At 37.1% G+C, this 14236-nt stretch overlaps 1 protein-coding gene across 2 annotated transcripts; it reads left to right on the plus strand.

The window, feature by feature from the left end:
• The first annotated feature begins 1870 nt into the window (after positions 1 to 1870).
• LOC111323861 (inactive tyrosine-protein kinase transmembrane receptor ROR1) lies at positions 1871 to 12970 on the plus strand. Of its 2 annotated transcripts, XM_022927304.2 has the most exons (12): positions 1871 to 2053; positions 2388 to 2436; positions 4056 to 4099; positions 4930 to 5089; positions 5461 to 5618; positions 6068 to 6112; positions 6815 to 6899; positions 7330 to 7802; positions 9083 to 9337; positions 10233 to 10292; positions 10664 to 10863; positions 11087 to 12970. In XM_022927304.2, exons 1-12 carry the CDS (start codon positions 1996 to 1998, stop codon positions 12005 to 12007), a joined length of 2508 nt encoding a protein of 835 aa, XP_022783039.1. In that variant the 5' UTR covers positions 1871 to 1995; the 3' UTR covers positions 12008 to 12970. The 2 variants fall into 2 exon arrangements, with proteins under 2 accessions (XP_022783039.1, XP_022783040.1); XM_022927305.2 differs by lacking the exon at positions 10233 to 10292 and having other exon boundaries at positions 1872 to 2053.
• The last annotated feature ends 1266 nt before the right edge of the window (positions 12971 to 14236 follow it).

The following is a 14236-nucleotide window of genomic DNA, read 5'->3' on the forward strand; positions in this document are numbered from 1 at the left end:
GAATAGTTGTCAGGTAGATAAATATTTGATAAAGTCAAGAAAATGGCATTGGTAGAAAATGAAGAACATAGCATCGAGGAAACAAATCTTCTGAGTTATTATGCGCGGGGGGGGAGGGGGGGGAGGGAATTGCAACTTGTTCTGTCAAAGAACAAGAACGGTTCTTAGCTGTCGGCCTGAAAAATGAAAAACTGCCTCGGAAAACAAGTAAAGTGACATTTTTGAATCCATGTTCACAGAACAAAATAATTTGGATATATCAACAAAGTTGAAATGGTAAATTGGCCACCGTAACGATTACAAAAGCTGACGTTTCGAGCGTTAGCCCTTCGTCGGAGCGAATAGAGAACAAAGTCAGAAATAAAACATAAAGGAAAAGACGATTAACAGGAAAATTCTTCAAAACTTACGGCTTCAAACATTCTTCCATGTGTCTACATGAGTAAATTAGTTCACACGAAGCGTTTAAAAAAACTGAGTTGCGATTCAAAATTTTTTCAATATTTAGTTTATGAAAACCAAGAACACTTGTGCCTAAGCGTTATATATTGATTTCAAACAGAAAATTAACGAAAAACCCATTTGATTGCAGGTTGATACTCAATGGTCTGGTGAGGAGTGACTGGGTATTTATTCGTTGGGAATATTAACTTTATATAGATTGACATGCGGTCAGCGAATATCTGCTGGGTCAACCGGCCAATCAATTTAAACATACTGAATTTTTAACCAGGATCCCTCCATATTTATTAAATCTGGTAAATGTTAGGACTTAAACCTAATTAGATTAAAGAGAAACGGAGAACTTTTTTCCTCATTTGTCCCAGCCGGATGTGACCTTAAGGCTCAGTAAATAGGTAACTTCGGAACATCGAAGCTGTTGGTTCCAAAATTTTAGAATAGTGTGTTGCGATATGAAAAAAAACATCACTCGCAGACTCACCGGCGCCTAATGTAAATTGGAAATCAAATGTGAAGGACAAAGGAGTAGGTGACAAGGTTTTAAAACGCCAGACGAATGAGTGATCGGAAACTTAAAAGCGCCCTGAGGCCCGAGGGCACACTTTCTATCGTGTCTCTTGTAATACACAATAATGAGCTTTTTAGTATACGCTTTATGTTTGCAAAAATGTTACGCTAAAGTGCATCTGTAGACAAAGCAAAATGCACTTTACGCCAACTTGGAGACTTTTAAAAGATAAACATAAGCTGATTATCAACGAATCGTATTCGGTTACTCCGCCAAGGGGCGTTTCAACCCCACTTCCACTCGCCGAAAAGGAATATTTTAAAACGCTAATTAAAAAATATTCCGTCAAAGTTTGTTTTTTCCAAGTTTGCCCGTCTTGTTTTTCAATAACACCGTCTGAGCTTAACGTCACTCAAAATCCTAATTTTCGCTTTTAGTTCCTTTACCATCAAAACTACTTATATAACCTTTCAAACAGACCAGTTTTCATCCGGTCTCATTCGTATAAATTTAAAATTTCAGGGGACAAAGCTGTAACATTTGATACTTGTCAGAGAATTTTCCGACAATTTGTGAGTGTTTCGTCGCAAACTTTGACAGCGTTGACAGTTTCAGCTAGTTGCTATGCCAACCTATCCGATGTCTCCCGGCTGAGGCGACCGCCTTTATGCTCGTTGTTGACTCAGGAGATAAAGCTAAGGAAGTTTGGCAAAGCAAGATGGGCTGGCAGTGCTAATGGACTAAATAGCCAAAATATTTCAATGTAAATGAACGGAAATTTTTGGCTTTGTCTCCTTGTTTGACAAAGCAGCCAATGACATGAAAGTGACAGAGTGAATTTGACCTTTGTGTCAGTCAGTAGAATCATGTTTTTAGTGCTAGCGCTAATCCCATAATAATCCATTCTCGCTTGGCCACAGTTCACATGCGCTCCTTTGTTTTAGCAAATTTCGGTGGATCTTTAGGCGGGTTGTAGCGTTGGGAGAGTTGTGCATATAATGGCTATGCCTTGAAGCGAGAACGAGATGCGATTTCCAGCGTCTAAATGTCTGTTTTGGGGATTTTGTCTCTGGATTTTTTCTGGTAAGTCGAAATTGGCCGTGGATGTACTGTACGCGCTAGAATCGTGTTTGTTTGATTTTCTTCCTTCGTCAATTTACAATGCAATTACAGCAGACTGAATATTTCAGCACCTATTCTGAAAGAACTGCATTGCTGGTTTATAAAGTCGCTTTTTGGCATCCAGTTAGTATTTAGATGGAAGGATTTATAGAATAGTACAGTCAAAATTATTCTTAGTCCTCTGTTTATCACTTCAAGATTCAAGATCAGTTCTTCTACGCGAGCGGAAAGCACATCTGTTCTGGCGATCATTCTTCATGTCACCAATATCGTCTTCCTCTTTCATGCTTTGTAGGAAAGTTTCTCTCGGGATTCCAACACAAGCGATCGCTTGATTCTCCGAGGTAAGCTTTAAGAAGTGCAGGCCGTTGTTTTGCTTTTATATTAGTTCTCTGTTTGCTTGTTTAATGTAAAAAATAATTAGATATGACGTGGTATGCGACTCTGGTGAATGCACCATGCAAATTTCGCTTTGTGTCTAGTGAGTTTGCTGAGAGAAACTATTCAGAGCACGTTTTTGTAACAGGTTTTCACGCTGGTGGTTATCACACTGAATGTTTTGTTCCATTGATACGTCTTCGTTAATTGAAATTTTTACAAATTTCCATTCCTTTGGTCGCGTTCCTATCGCATTTCTTTCGCTCGTGCAGAGAACTAGCGGCGATGCTTTGAAACCTAATCGTGTCTTAGAATTCGCTCGGGGCCAGGTGGGCTTATGCTATGATTGAGAAAGTTCAGACGGTCTGTTTGAAATCTTAGATAACTTCAGTAATGGAGCCCGATGGAGAGACTCAAACAACAGCGAAAGAAACTGCATTGAGACTGGATACCGCTTGTGTTGTTTTCGAAGTTGTTCATTTCGCATTGTTTTCGTTGATGGATTCCCTTTTCGTTTTATTCTCTTCTAATTGGCAGTGGATAATCCGGCTAATATATATTTTTCCATTTTGTTTTGACCTCAATAAATTAGAAGGTCAGAACAGTGGTAGAAATTGTTATTCCACCTGAATCAAATTTAGAAGAAATTGTGTGTGATTAAACTCAGAGCTTTGGTTAGTGCTCAGTATTGTTCGATTCAGCCTAAAGCCTCGAACAGTTTGTTTTAGAATGTGCCGCTCGGAGGACTCCATTGTTCTACTTTAAAGTGTAAATGTGGAGAACAATGGAAAAATTAACGTATAAGTCTATCCGGACTGGAAATTTGCATGTGATGGTTGCTCGCTCCATTGACTTGTTTATATGTTTAGTCCGGACCATTTCAAAGACTCCATGATTTAAGGTTCTCAAATTATTCAAAGAACTATATAAATGGACAACTTTTTATCTGATAGTCTTCCTGTACAAAAAACTTGCGTTTTTGTAGCGTGCCTTGACAAAAACATATTTCAAATTAGGATGGGGTTAAATAAATACCGACGTTTGAACTCGCTTTATTGCCAAGTACAACAAAATCTATTAATCGACGTGGATTTGCGCAAGTTCCTTAGTCAACTGGAGCACATCGTCTTTTAGCTGCTAATTTGAGACACAACAGAGCTTAGACTGAAAATTCCGTGACATCATGACATCAATTAATTCAGTGATCAGCGGGGAGCGCCATTTGGAACTTCTAAGCACCATTAAGAATTGCTTTGAGTTTGTCTTACAGGATTATTCACAGAATTCAGCCCCGTTAGATTAAATCTCTTTATCATGAATAGCGTGCACTCTTTAGATGGACACAAAATTCAACTCCTAAATATGTATCTCAGCAAACTTTTTCAGTATGTTAACTCATGGTCATCATTAATGCGATGAACCTTTGTGAAGTCTTTGTGTGGTCAAGATAATGACATCAAAACTGTACAGGAAAGTAAGTCAAAAAGTGACTTTGTCAACATACTTATTGCAAGATGATTGGAAGTTATTATGATATTTCATAATGAATATATACATTTTTTAAAAAAACATCTGTTTTTTGCAGCTCGCACATGCCAAATGACACAAGATCATGCTCACACTGTAAAGGTGAGGTGTAGGAAGGAATTCATGAAAAATGATTTGACCTACAACTATGGAGAGATTGAGATTAAATTCTCTAGTTACATTTAGTTCCTAAATCTATTTTCTGGTTCTTGGAAATATCTGAATACCATTAGGGAGAGGTTTACTAGTGATTCCTAGGGATTTAACATTTTAAAAAGAGCCCTAAAACAGTGTGTAAAGCAAAAATGGAATTTCGGGAGAAATGCATGGGGTTAAAGAAACCTCTTTAAGGGAGGCACATATGGCCATAAACTTTTATTGTGATCTTCTTTGGAATGTACCTGGACAATGTCAATAGAGCAATGCCATACAAATACCAGCTACTCTGTAACCCCAGAGGTAAACAAATGATGGAGGGGGAAATGAGGGATGGCCCTGTTTTAGATTTTGACTAAAGAAGCTCTGAGTCGATTGTTAATGAATTCTCCCCATCAATACCATAGAAAAATTACAGAGAGCAGTGTATAGAATATAATTTTATATAGTGATGTTTGGGTAGAAAGGGTTAAATTAAAGGCTCCTACACAAACTGAATAGTCTTTAATACTTAAAACAAAATTGAAAGCTTCTGCAAATCATACTTGGTACTTGATGCACCACTGTTATTATTTGTTTGTAAATTATTATCAAGTTAAGTGCAAAATTGATGGGGCATACATATTCTTGAAAGGATCTTGAACCCTAAATTTCCCAAGATTTGGTAACTGTATGGAGAGATATCATGTCGATTACTTCTTGGTTGGCATAACTTGTGTGTCAGGTTTATAACCAAGTGGAGCACTTTTACATTCACTCTTTTATTTTTTCATCAGCTCCAGTGTTTGACAAGCCCCTGCAGAATAGGACTGTAGTTGAAGGAAAAAGGGTGCAGTTGAAATGTTATGTACGTGGCACTCCCAGACCAGTTGTTACATGGTACAGAAATGGTGAAGCAATAAGCAACAAAAGCGGTTCATATTCCTTCTCTGAAAGGTACATATGACAAATTGTTCTCTCTTTCACTTATTATCACCAACTTCATTACACTCATCCACAGGATGAAGGAAGTATCACAGGCTAGAAACTGATTTAATGAATTCATGTTATGGTTACATATAACAATTGAGTTTTAGTTTCTATCTGTAAATGTTCTTCCTTGTAATATGGTTGGTTACAACACTTTTGCCTGAAAAAAATGTCAGGTAATGAAGTCATTTTCTGGTTGAATTTACTTAATGTAAGTCAGTGTTTTTCTCATAGTTTTTTTCTAATCCATTAGTATTATTTGTAAGTAAAAGTGTGATGTTGGTAAGTTAGACTTCAACCTTTATCTATTAATAAAATCTATTTATTGCTGATTACAGAGGCGGAAGCTCTAGGCTAAAGATTCGTAAGGTAGAGTTAAGTGATGCTGGTTGGTACATCTGTGTGGCAAATAACTCAATTGGCACAGCACAGATAAAAGCATATCTCATGGTGAATAGTAAGAACCCAAAGTCAACTCCACACAAACCAACCTTAGGTGAGTGGCTGAAGAAATTTATGGGTCATTGTTATCTCTCTTAACCGATACAGCATGTTAAGAATTTCATGGTATCCCAAGGAGATAATTAAGTTCGCTTACGTGGCTGTTTCTTTAATAATTTGGATATATCAACAAAGTTGAAATGGTAAATTGGCCACTGTAATGATTAAAAAAGCTGATGTTTCGAGCGTTAGCCCTTCGTCGAAGGGAAGGGCTAACACTCGAAACGTCAGCTTTTGTAATCATTACGGTGGCCAATTTACCATTTCAACTTTGTTGATGTATCCAAATTATTTCTTTACCCCCACCGACACAGCCCCAAACAGTGTCTTTAGAAACTATCAGCCTTTATTCATTTGTTTCTTTAATACTTTACATAGTAACTGTTCCTCTACAGTGTTTCTGTGAAGTTGTGAATTTAACTGAATTTTATCTTTCCCTTTTAGAAAACACACCTTCACCTACTTCCCCACTGACTTCCACTACTCAAGGTATTACATTCCTAACCAAGTAATAATATTCTTACTCAAGATCTATATAGTGATGAAAATTCAATTACCACATTTATATATCTAACATTTGTTGATCACTGAAGAGAGGAGTGGTTATTCTAAGACGTGGTCTACACTTGCAGGTTCAGAATCAATATTTGTCACTTGACGCAGGTCCATACATTTTGGGAGGAGTTTTTCTGCTAGTGCCTGCGAATGGTGGAATGAGAGGCTATTTCCACAAATAATTAACAATTATTCACGGAAGGAGAGGTGGATATTGTCAAATAATCCCTGAGACAAAGTCTCGGGGATTATTCGACAATATTCACCAAACCTGAGGCGAATAATTGTTTTAGTATAATTTCAGAGCTGAACAACAGAGAAATTTCTAAAATCATAACATTTTAGCAACATATTATTTTAATGTTTTATATAAACCGTGTGGAGTGGTTTATATAGTGTCATATAAGGAACCACTCGACCAATCAGATTGCTGGAAACTCTTTGCTCAGCTCTGAAATATACTAATACAAAATAGAACCTCAACAGATGGGTCAAGAGGTTGTTTAACCAGTTATAGGCCATTGGTGATCATTAAGTTTTCTTTTTTGCAATGATGTGATATGATACAACGTAGGTAACTTCTCTAAGTTGCTCTGTATGAATTCCACATAATCTAAGTTTAAGTTTCTCCTTCAGCCACATTTACAGAACACTCACAGCAAGCTAATGCTGGACACACTGGACTGGAGGAGGAACATGAAAATCCAACATTTGGTGATTTGTGAGTGAATGTTCCAAGATCTGGGATCAAGTTTTTGAAACTGATAACCGTACTCTTTGTGACAAGAATTTCCTTTAATCTTTTGACTCCCAAGATATGATTGTCAATTATCCACTCTACCAGCTAAACATATTCTTGTCAACTAGTTTCAAGAATTTAATGTAAGATCAGGATAATAATTACGTACCTGTGAATTTGAGTATTCTTACTGCCTGTAGGTCATGCTTGGATATTATATGGAGAAGTCACACTTTAATTAATTGTTAGAGTAGCCGGGCTTAAACAATTCCAGGAGAGAGAGAATTCAGAGTTATGAGTTTGTTAGTAGCTTAGATGATAAGATTGTGAACCTTATGTAAAATTCTAAAGCCCAAATTTCTCTTTACATTTTATTTTTATTTTTCTAACAAATTTGTTGTTTTACCCTCAGGGAAATACAAACACCTCCTGCTGTTCCAGAAAATGGTTCCTGTGTCATCTACAATGGCACATTTTGTGAAAAACTATTGAAAGGATGGTCCATCTTTGTAAGAAGTTATGAAAAACAAGAAAACATTGAGAAAAAAATCACAAATGCCTACCACAAAATACAGGGTCATAAAAAGATCAGCAAGCAGTGTCGGCCATTTGTAAAACCTTTACTGTGCCATTATAATCTCCCTAGCTGTGATAAGACCTCCTCAGTTCCTACTCCTCGTCACATTTGCTATAAAACATGTGAATCTCTACGCACTGATATCTGTAAAAGTGAGTACTATATGGCTAAACAAGCATCACTTCAGGGAGTGCTTCTTCCAGAATGTTCAATATTGCCTCGTAGAGATTCAAAGCAGGGAAAGAACTGTATATCCAACTTGAAAGGCAAAGCTCAGAGAAATCCAAAGCCAGTTGTATTAAAGAATGGTTAGTGACAGTGATTCTTATTTCTTTCCTTCTCTTCCTACTATTACACTGAACAACAAATCATGATAATTATAGCTGAAAAGTACCTAGAAAAGCATACATGTTATGATAAATTGTCAAACAGGTACTACAGCTTTATCAAATTGTTGTGCTAGTGTTGCACAAACTCATTGCTACATGAGATTTTGTGGTTAAAATCTCAGTATGTATATTCACATAAAAGAAGTACATGGGTGAAATATAATGAATCAAGCTTAATGATGTACATGTTAACTTAGAAATTTTTTTCATTTTCTTTGTGCAGTCACCTGTGGACTGCTTTTTTATTCACCTTGGAAACATCAGTACTTAAAGGTTAATATTGTTAACCCCTTCAACCTTGAGAGACCAGCATCTAATAACAATAATAATAATAATAATAATAATAATAATTATTTAATATTTATATTGCACCAATTAACATTTGGATATGATCAAATGTGCATCACAACACTTTTTGGGGGAATTTGGGCAGACTGCATCAGCAGTTTACAATCAATTGAAGGAAACTTATTTGAAGATGCCCCCTCCCCGCCAATCCCCAGTAACCAGGCCAGACCACATCACAGTAATCTTGTGAGTGGGTTCTTTAACATCCCCTTCCCAACCAAATTAACTTCTAAATAGATGCAGGAGACAGGACCTACAGTTTATTCATCCTTATCCGAGAAGATGAGAATGTCTATCCATTTCTTGATGTTGTAGACAGGTCACACATTCTCCTTGGTTATTTTAAGACCTTGAGTGTTGGTCCGGCTGGGGCTCGAACCCTCAGCCTCTTGCACAACAGTCCGGTGCTCTAACCAACTGAGCTAACTTGTCATTAATATCTTGAAAATAAAGAAAATGATCACTACTCTAAAAAGCTTTTAGTGTTGAATGAATTCTCTCCGTTAGCACCAAAGGAAATCTATAGAAAGCAGTATGGAGAATATGGTTACTGATGTCAGGGTGTAATGAGTTCAGGGTTAATGTGCCCTTAAAAAAAAAAACAAACAACAACAACAATGATGCTTTTCTGTTGTATTTATTGTTTTTCTTACTCTAATAAGTTTGCTCAATTGGTGGGATCAGCGCTTTTCTTTAGTGCCATTCCATAAGATGCAACAAGAGACTGATTTACACTGTAAATGAGCCATTTAAGAAGATATAACTGTAATTAGCTCAACATTAGAAAGCTATGATACCATAGGAGAGTTGTGTTTTACTAAATGAAAATGTTTGTTTGGCCTCGCTTTCAGCTTCACCCATGAATGCATGCTATAAGGACAAAGGAGAAGATTTCCGTGCAAATGTTAGTGTTACAGAAAAAGGCCTTAACTGTCAGCACTGGAATGTTACAAAACCTCATCATCACCTTCTTTCACCAAAAGAATACCCAGAGCTTGAAGGAGGACACAACTTTTGTCGAAATCCTGGTGGGAAAAGGGAGAAACCTTGGTGTTTTACTACTGATGCTGATACTCAGTTTGATTACTGTGCTATTCCAAGCTGTGGTAAGCTTTTAATTTTTTTATAATTTAAATGGATATTAATTAAAATTAATCCTGCAACTCGCAAGATCTGACTGTTGATATTCTCCTCTAGCTGCAACATATTTCCCTGTCAATAAGTAACAGGAACTTGGTATTGGATCAAGATAACAACTTCTACATAATAATTTTGAGTATAGCCATCATAGTAAGAATTTACATGTTGGTAGTGGGGGCATGGTCTTGTTAACAGTTTGGTGAACTCCTGATGAACAGATTGGAGATGTGCCAATGTCACGGGTGTGGGACAAAGGAAAACATTGTTAGGCCACTCACAATACTTACTGCACAGTACTAATCTATCACATAATAGATAGTGACGTATGATGCACGATCCTCGCAGTAGAGAGTGCTATTTATGCAATAGGTCAGGTCAGTGGTTCGAATCCCATACAGGCCTGATTTTTTTCAGGTCTGATTTTCGCTATTGCTTAAATAGCGCTCTCTACTACAAGGATCGTGCATCATACGTATCTATAACCGCAGTTCAAAATATATGAACTTCATATATTCATCGTATCTGATTTATCATCACGGGTTTACTATGAATCAACTTAACGGCCTGCTCCCAGTTGGCTTGTTAGCTCAATTGGTAGAGCGCTGCACTAGTATCGCAGAGGTCAGTGGTTCGAATCCCGTACAGGCCTGATTTTTTTCAGGTCTGGTTTTCGCTATTGCATAAATAGTGCTCTCTACTGCGAGGATCGTGCATCATACGTATCTATAACCGCAGTTCAAAATATATGTACTTCATATATTCATCGTAATAGTGAGTAGCACAGGCAATTAGATGGCAGCATTTCTGATAGAATGCAAGGAGATTTATACCGATCAATATGTTACATTGTTACTTCCTTAGATAAACCCTCGTTTAGTGTCCCTCTTTCCATCCAGAGTACCAATACCTTGCAGCCAAAAGGTGGGAATAGCTCGTGAAATAATGGGATTTCTTGTGGTGTACTCTGCAGGAGAATGCCTATTATAGTTTAGCAGGTTGAATGCCTTCTAATCCTTAAAACCTGAAGTAATGTTGATCAGCATCTAAATCCTCATCACAGTAATACTCCTGAATCCTTTATTAAGATCATGAGAATAAAAGGAAATGATCACCAATCCAAGAGCCTTCAATCACTGAACAAATTCTCCTTGTTAGTAATAAACAAAATTTATAGAGAAGATTATAAAGAGTATGGATACTTGTGGGTTAAAGGTGGTTTAAATAGTGTAAGTTACTGTGACTTTAAATAGCTGAACTTTCAGTGCTCACAATGAATTAACTTGTTCTTTCAGACGAGATGTCCACTGCTTCTCCGTCAATACAGATTGTAAGCATCTTGTACACTGTTATTCCATGTCTATTGTTTGCCATCATATTCTCTTCAGTGGTGATCTTCATTTGCTGGCGATATCATAAGCAGATCATCTATCAAGCGGCACAGACAGCTGCCACTCCACTTGTACCTGTTGTGGGCAAATCGTCATATCCAAAGGTATGTTCATTGTAAACTGTGATGAGGGGATAACAATTTTTGATGTGGCAAATGACTGTCACAGCAAGTCAAGTGTCCTTGTTCAACGACTCAAAAGGTTTTGAAACAAGATGCTGAGTCATTAAACGTACTTCAAAAAAAGTCTCTTAGGTGTTCAAAGTCAAGAGTTTGCTATTAGTTATCGAATAATAAACTTGTTTCTTTTGTCCTTTTATGGTTTTAGATCAAAGAGATGCGCAGAGAGACAGTTAGATTCCTAAAAGATGTGGGGGAAGGAGAATTTGGCAAGCTGTATAAAGGTGAAGTTTTGGAGAAATTGGAAGGCATTCAGACGACAAGAGCTATCTTTGCAAAGGTCCTCCGAAACAGCTCATCTGCAAGTAACCGGGAAACCTTCTTGCGTCAAGCAGAGACTTGGTCAAAATTTAGTCATCCGAATGTTATCAGCATTGTGGGGATGTGTTACAATGGACCACCCACATGTATATTGTACGAGTGTGTAGAGTATGGCACATTATATGACTACCTGGTGGAGAACTCGCCTCTAGACGGTGCTGTGGATGATGATGAAGAACCTGAACCTCTGAATTATCACGATCAACTGCAGATTGCAATTCAAATTGCTGCTGGAATGAATTACATATCACAACATAATTACATCCATGGAGATTTAGCTGCTCGTAACTGTATGGTGGGGCCTCGTATGACTGTCAAAATTACAGATGTGGCTTTATCACGCAACCCTTTTTCCAGTGACTATTATCGTGTTCCTAACAGGCCTCCTATGCCCCTACGTTGGATGGCCCCAGAAGGGGTACTTAATTACAGGTTCACTGTAGAGACAGATATATGGTCCTTCGGGGTGGTACTCTGGGAGATATTTTCATTTGGTTCCAGGCCTCATGAAGGCTGCTCAGATGAAGAGGTCATGGACCATATTAGAGAACATGTGTTGTTACCATGTCCTGCCGACTGCCCTGCCAGAATTTTTGTTTTAATGAAGGAATGTTGGGATATATTGCCTCCAAGTAGGCCACGGTTTAGTACAATATATACTCATCTATGTGCACTCAGATGGGACACAAATGGACCTCGAGAACCTCATGAACATTTTGAGAGAGAATGCTTTCATGTTGATTTGTGATAAGCAATGAAAATAACTGACTCATAAGTGAATAAAACTTCAATGGACACACGATGAAACATGCAGTTGACTGACCCAGATTCAGTCACAGTGGGTATCAAGTCACAGAAGTGAAATATGTGGTACTAAGAAAAACAATCCTATCCAGTTTGGCTTGCAGATGAAGCAGAGTTTGAAGTTATTGAGTGACTACCAGAGCTGCGAGAACTGATTTCCTAAGTTCATTACAAAATTGAGTGAAAAGATCAAGTTGACAAGGAATACACAAGTGAAATTGATGTGAGGTTCACTTGATCATCACTGAACTTAACCCTTTCACTCCCAGGGTGACCAATATTTAAATTCTCCCTACCATACCAATGCATTAGTTAGCAGAATTGTGACTAGAAGAAAGAAAAACATCTGCATAGGAATATTGGTTGATTCAACTACTGAAAGTATGTGAACTTGATGCACACAGTTTGGCATATGGAAATCTTGGAAATGAAAGGGTTAATAAAAGAAATGGATTTAGTCATTCAAATTATCAGCTAGGAGGAGGCTTCTACAGAAAGCATGTCAAGATTCTAAACTTATCAGTGAGTAACAGGTTCTCTAAGTCACGATATTTGGAGACAAATTCAGTTTTCCATTGACGTTATCATGACTGTAACTGATGAATTATGTAAGGGGTTTCTGCTCAGTAGTACTAGCACTTTTTTTTAAGAGACTGCCTTTGACTACTAGTACTAGATGTGTGAACTGTGACAATGGAAAGATCTGAGGAAATCACCTGAAGTTATTGACATAATGAAGTTAAAATTCAAGAATACTTAACTTGAACTGCTGGGTTATAGGTAAACAATTTTTTCTGTAATTTGGAAAGATTCAGTTATGTTATAGTTTTGAATATCAGAGTACCTTGTCTAATCTTGTACAAAGCTTCACAGGAAAAAATGAAAATAAAATACAAAGTAAAAGCCATTCAGGTGTGATTGTTGTGATTAATCTTTGTCAGTAGTCACCTCTGTTGAGGCTTGTCAAGTGTCTCTTGTTCACTTTTGTTGGAAAGTGTACCTTCACCAAAGGCAGCAGATACATTAAAACCTTTAAGTGAAAGCCATATGTTTAATGGATGGTGGTCCATTTCTCAGATTTTTCAATTATGGTATACCACCTGGTTTGACAACTTACATTTGATTTACACTGGTTTACTGGGTTTACTGACTAGCAGCCTTAAACATACCAGACTTCAACTTAGCAAACTCAAAATGTAGCACAACCAGCTGTTACTCAAATATTATCTATAACAAGTGGATTATTTTGACATCTATTACCAAGCAATTCCAATGAACTAAAGGTGGAGGTACATCCACTGCATTCTTTTACAGGTAAGCTTCCTCTAAAGGCCCATTATAGTACCTTGTACCCCCCTTCATTTAAAATTGACCAACCCACCATAGCAAGTGACAATTTTAAATACAAAGTTTGTCAACTCTGCAGACTTAGAAGAGATACACCTCTCACCAACTGTTTTAACCAAGTTACCCCCTCAAAACCAACATCAGGAATAACAGAGCTACTAAAAACAATGAGTTATGACATTAAAGGCAAATGACCACAAGTTATTATTAATTCCTCATTAGTAACTTGACGACAAGGAATTATTTTTTAAGATTAATATTTTGTAATGTTCAGGAGTTCGCTTACACAGTTCGCTTACAGTTTGTGTATTTTGTTATCCTAAATTTTCTCACTCAGTGCATAATAAGTATTCGAGTCTATGTCTCCTGAGGCCTTGGGCATGGGCTTGGAGGCCTGGACACTACATATTTCACTACACAAAATTTCACACATCACTACTTACATGTGGTAGCCTCATGAATGAAACAAAATAATTTGCTAATGAAACAAAATAATAAAGGCTTAATTTTTTCTCATCATGAAGTAATAAAAAATAATACCCCTTTAAGTCAACTCTGTAATATATGCATCTAATCCAACAACACAATTTGTTAAGACAGAAGGCAATTAAATTAGCATTTGTAAAAAATTTTCTGAAAATTGTAATTTGACCACAATTACCAGAATCCTTTAGTTTCCTCATTGAAAACCCCTCCTTGGGATAGATAAATTAATATCTTAAAGGAAATGCGAAATGAATCAAGGTAGTTGTAGTCAATTGATGTCGTTATTGGAGGCATCTTTGACAATAAAATTAATATGTTTTGTTCTAAGGATATCAGGGAT

The sequence above is a fragment of the Stylophora pistillata genome, chromosome 11 (assembly GCF_964205215.1).
Source record: "Stylophora pistillata chromosome 11, jaStyPist1.2, whole genome shotgun sequence".
NCBI lineage: Eukaryota > Metazoa > Cnidaria > Anthozoa > Scleractinia > Pocilloporidae > Stylophora > Stylophora pistillata.

Excerpts from the sequence above, each read along its gene's own strand:
- LOC111323861 (XM_022927304.2), top strand. The coding sequence starts at position 1,996 with ATGCGATTTCCAGCGTCTAAATGTCTGTTTTGGGGATTTTGTCTCTGG. Across the intron at positions 4,100-4,929 it reads ATCATGCTCACACTGTAAAG|CTCCAGTGTTTGACAAGCCC; the intron begins GTGAGGTGTAGG and ends TTTTTTCATCAG. Across the intron at positions 7,803-9,082 it reads GCCAGTTGTATTAAAGAATG|CTTCACCCATGAATGCATGC; the intron begins GTTAGTGACAGT and ends CCTCGCTTTCAG.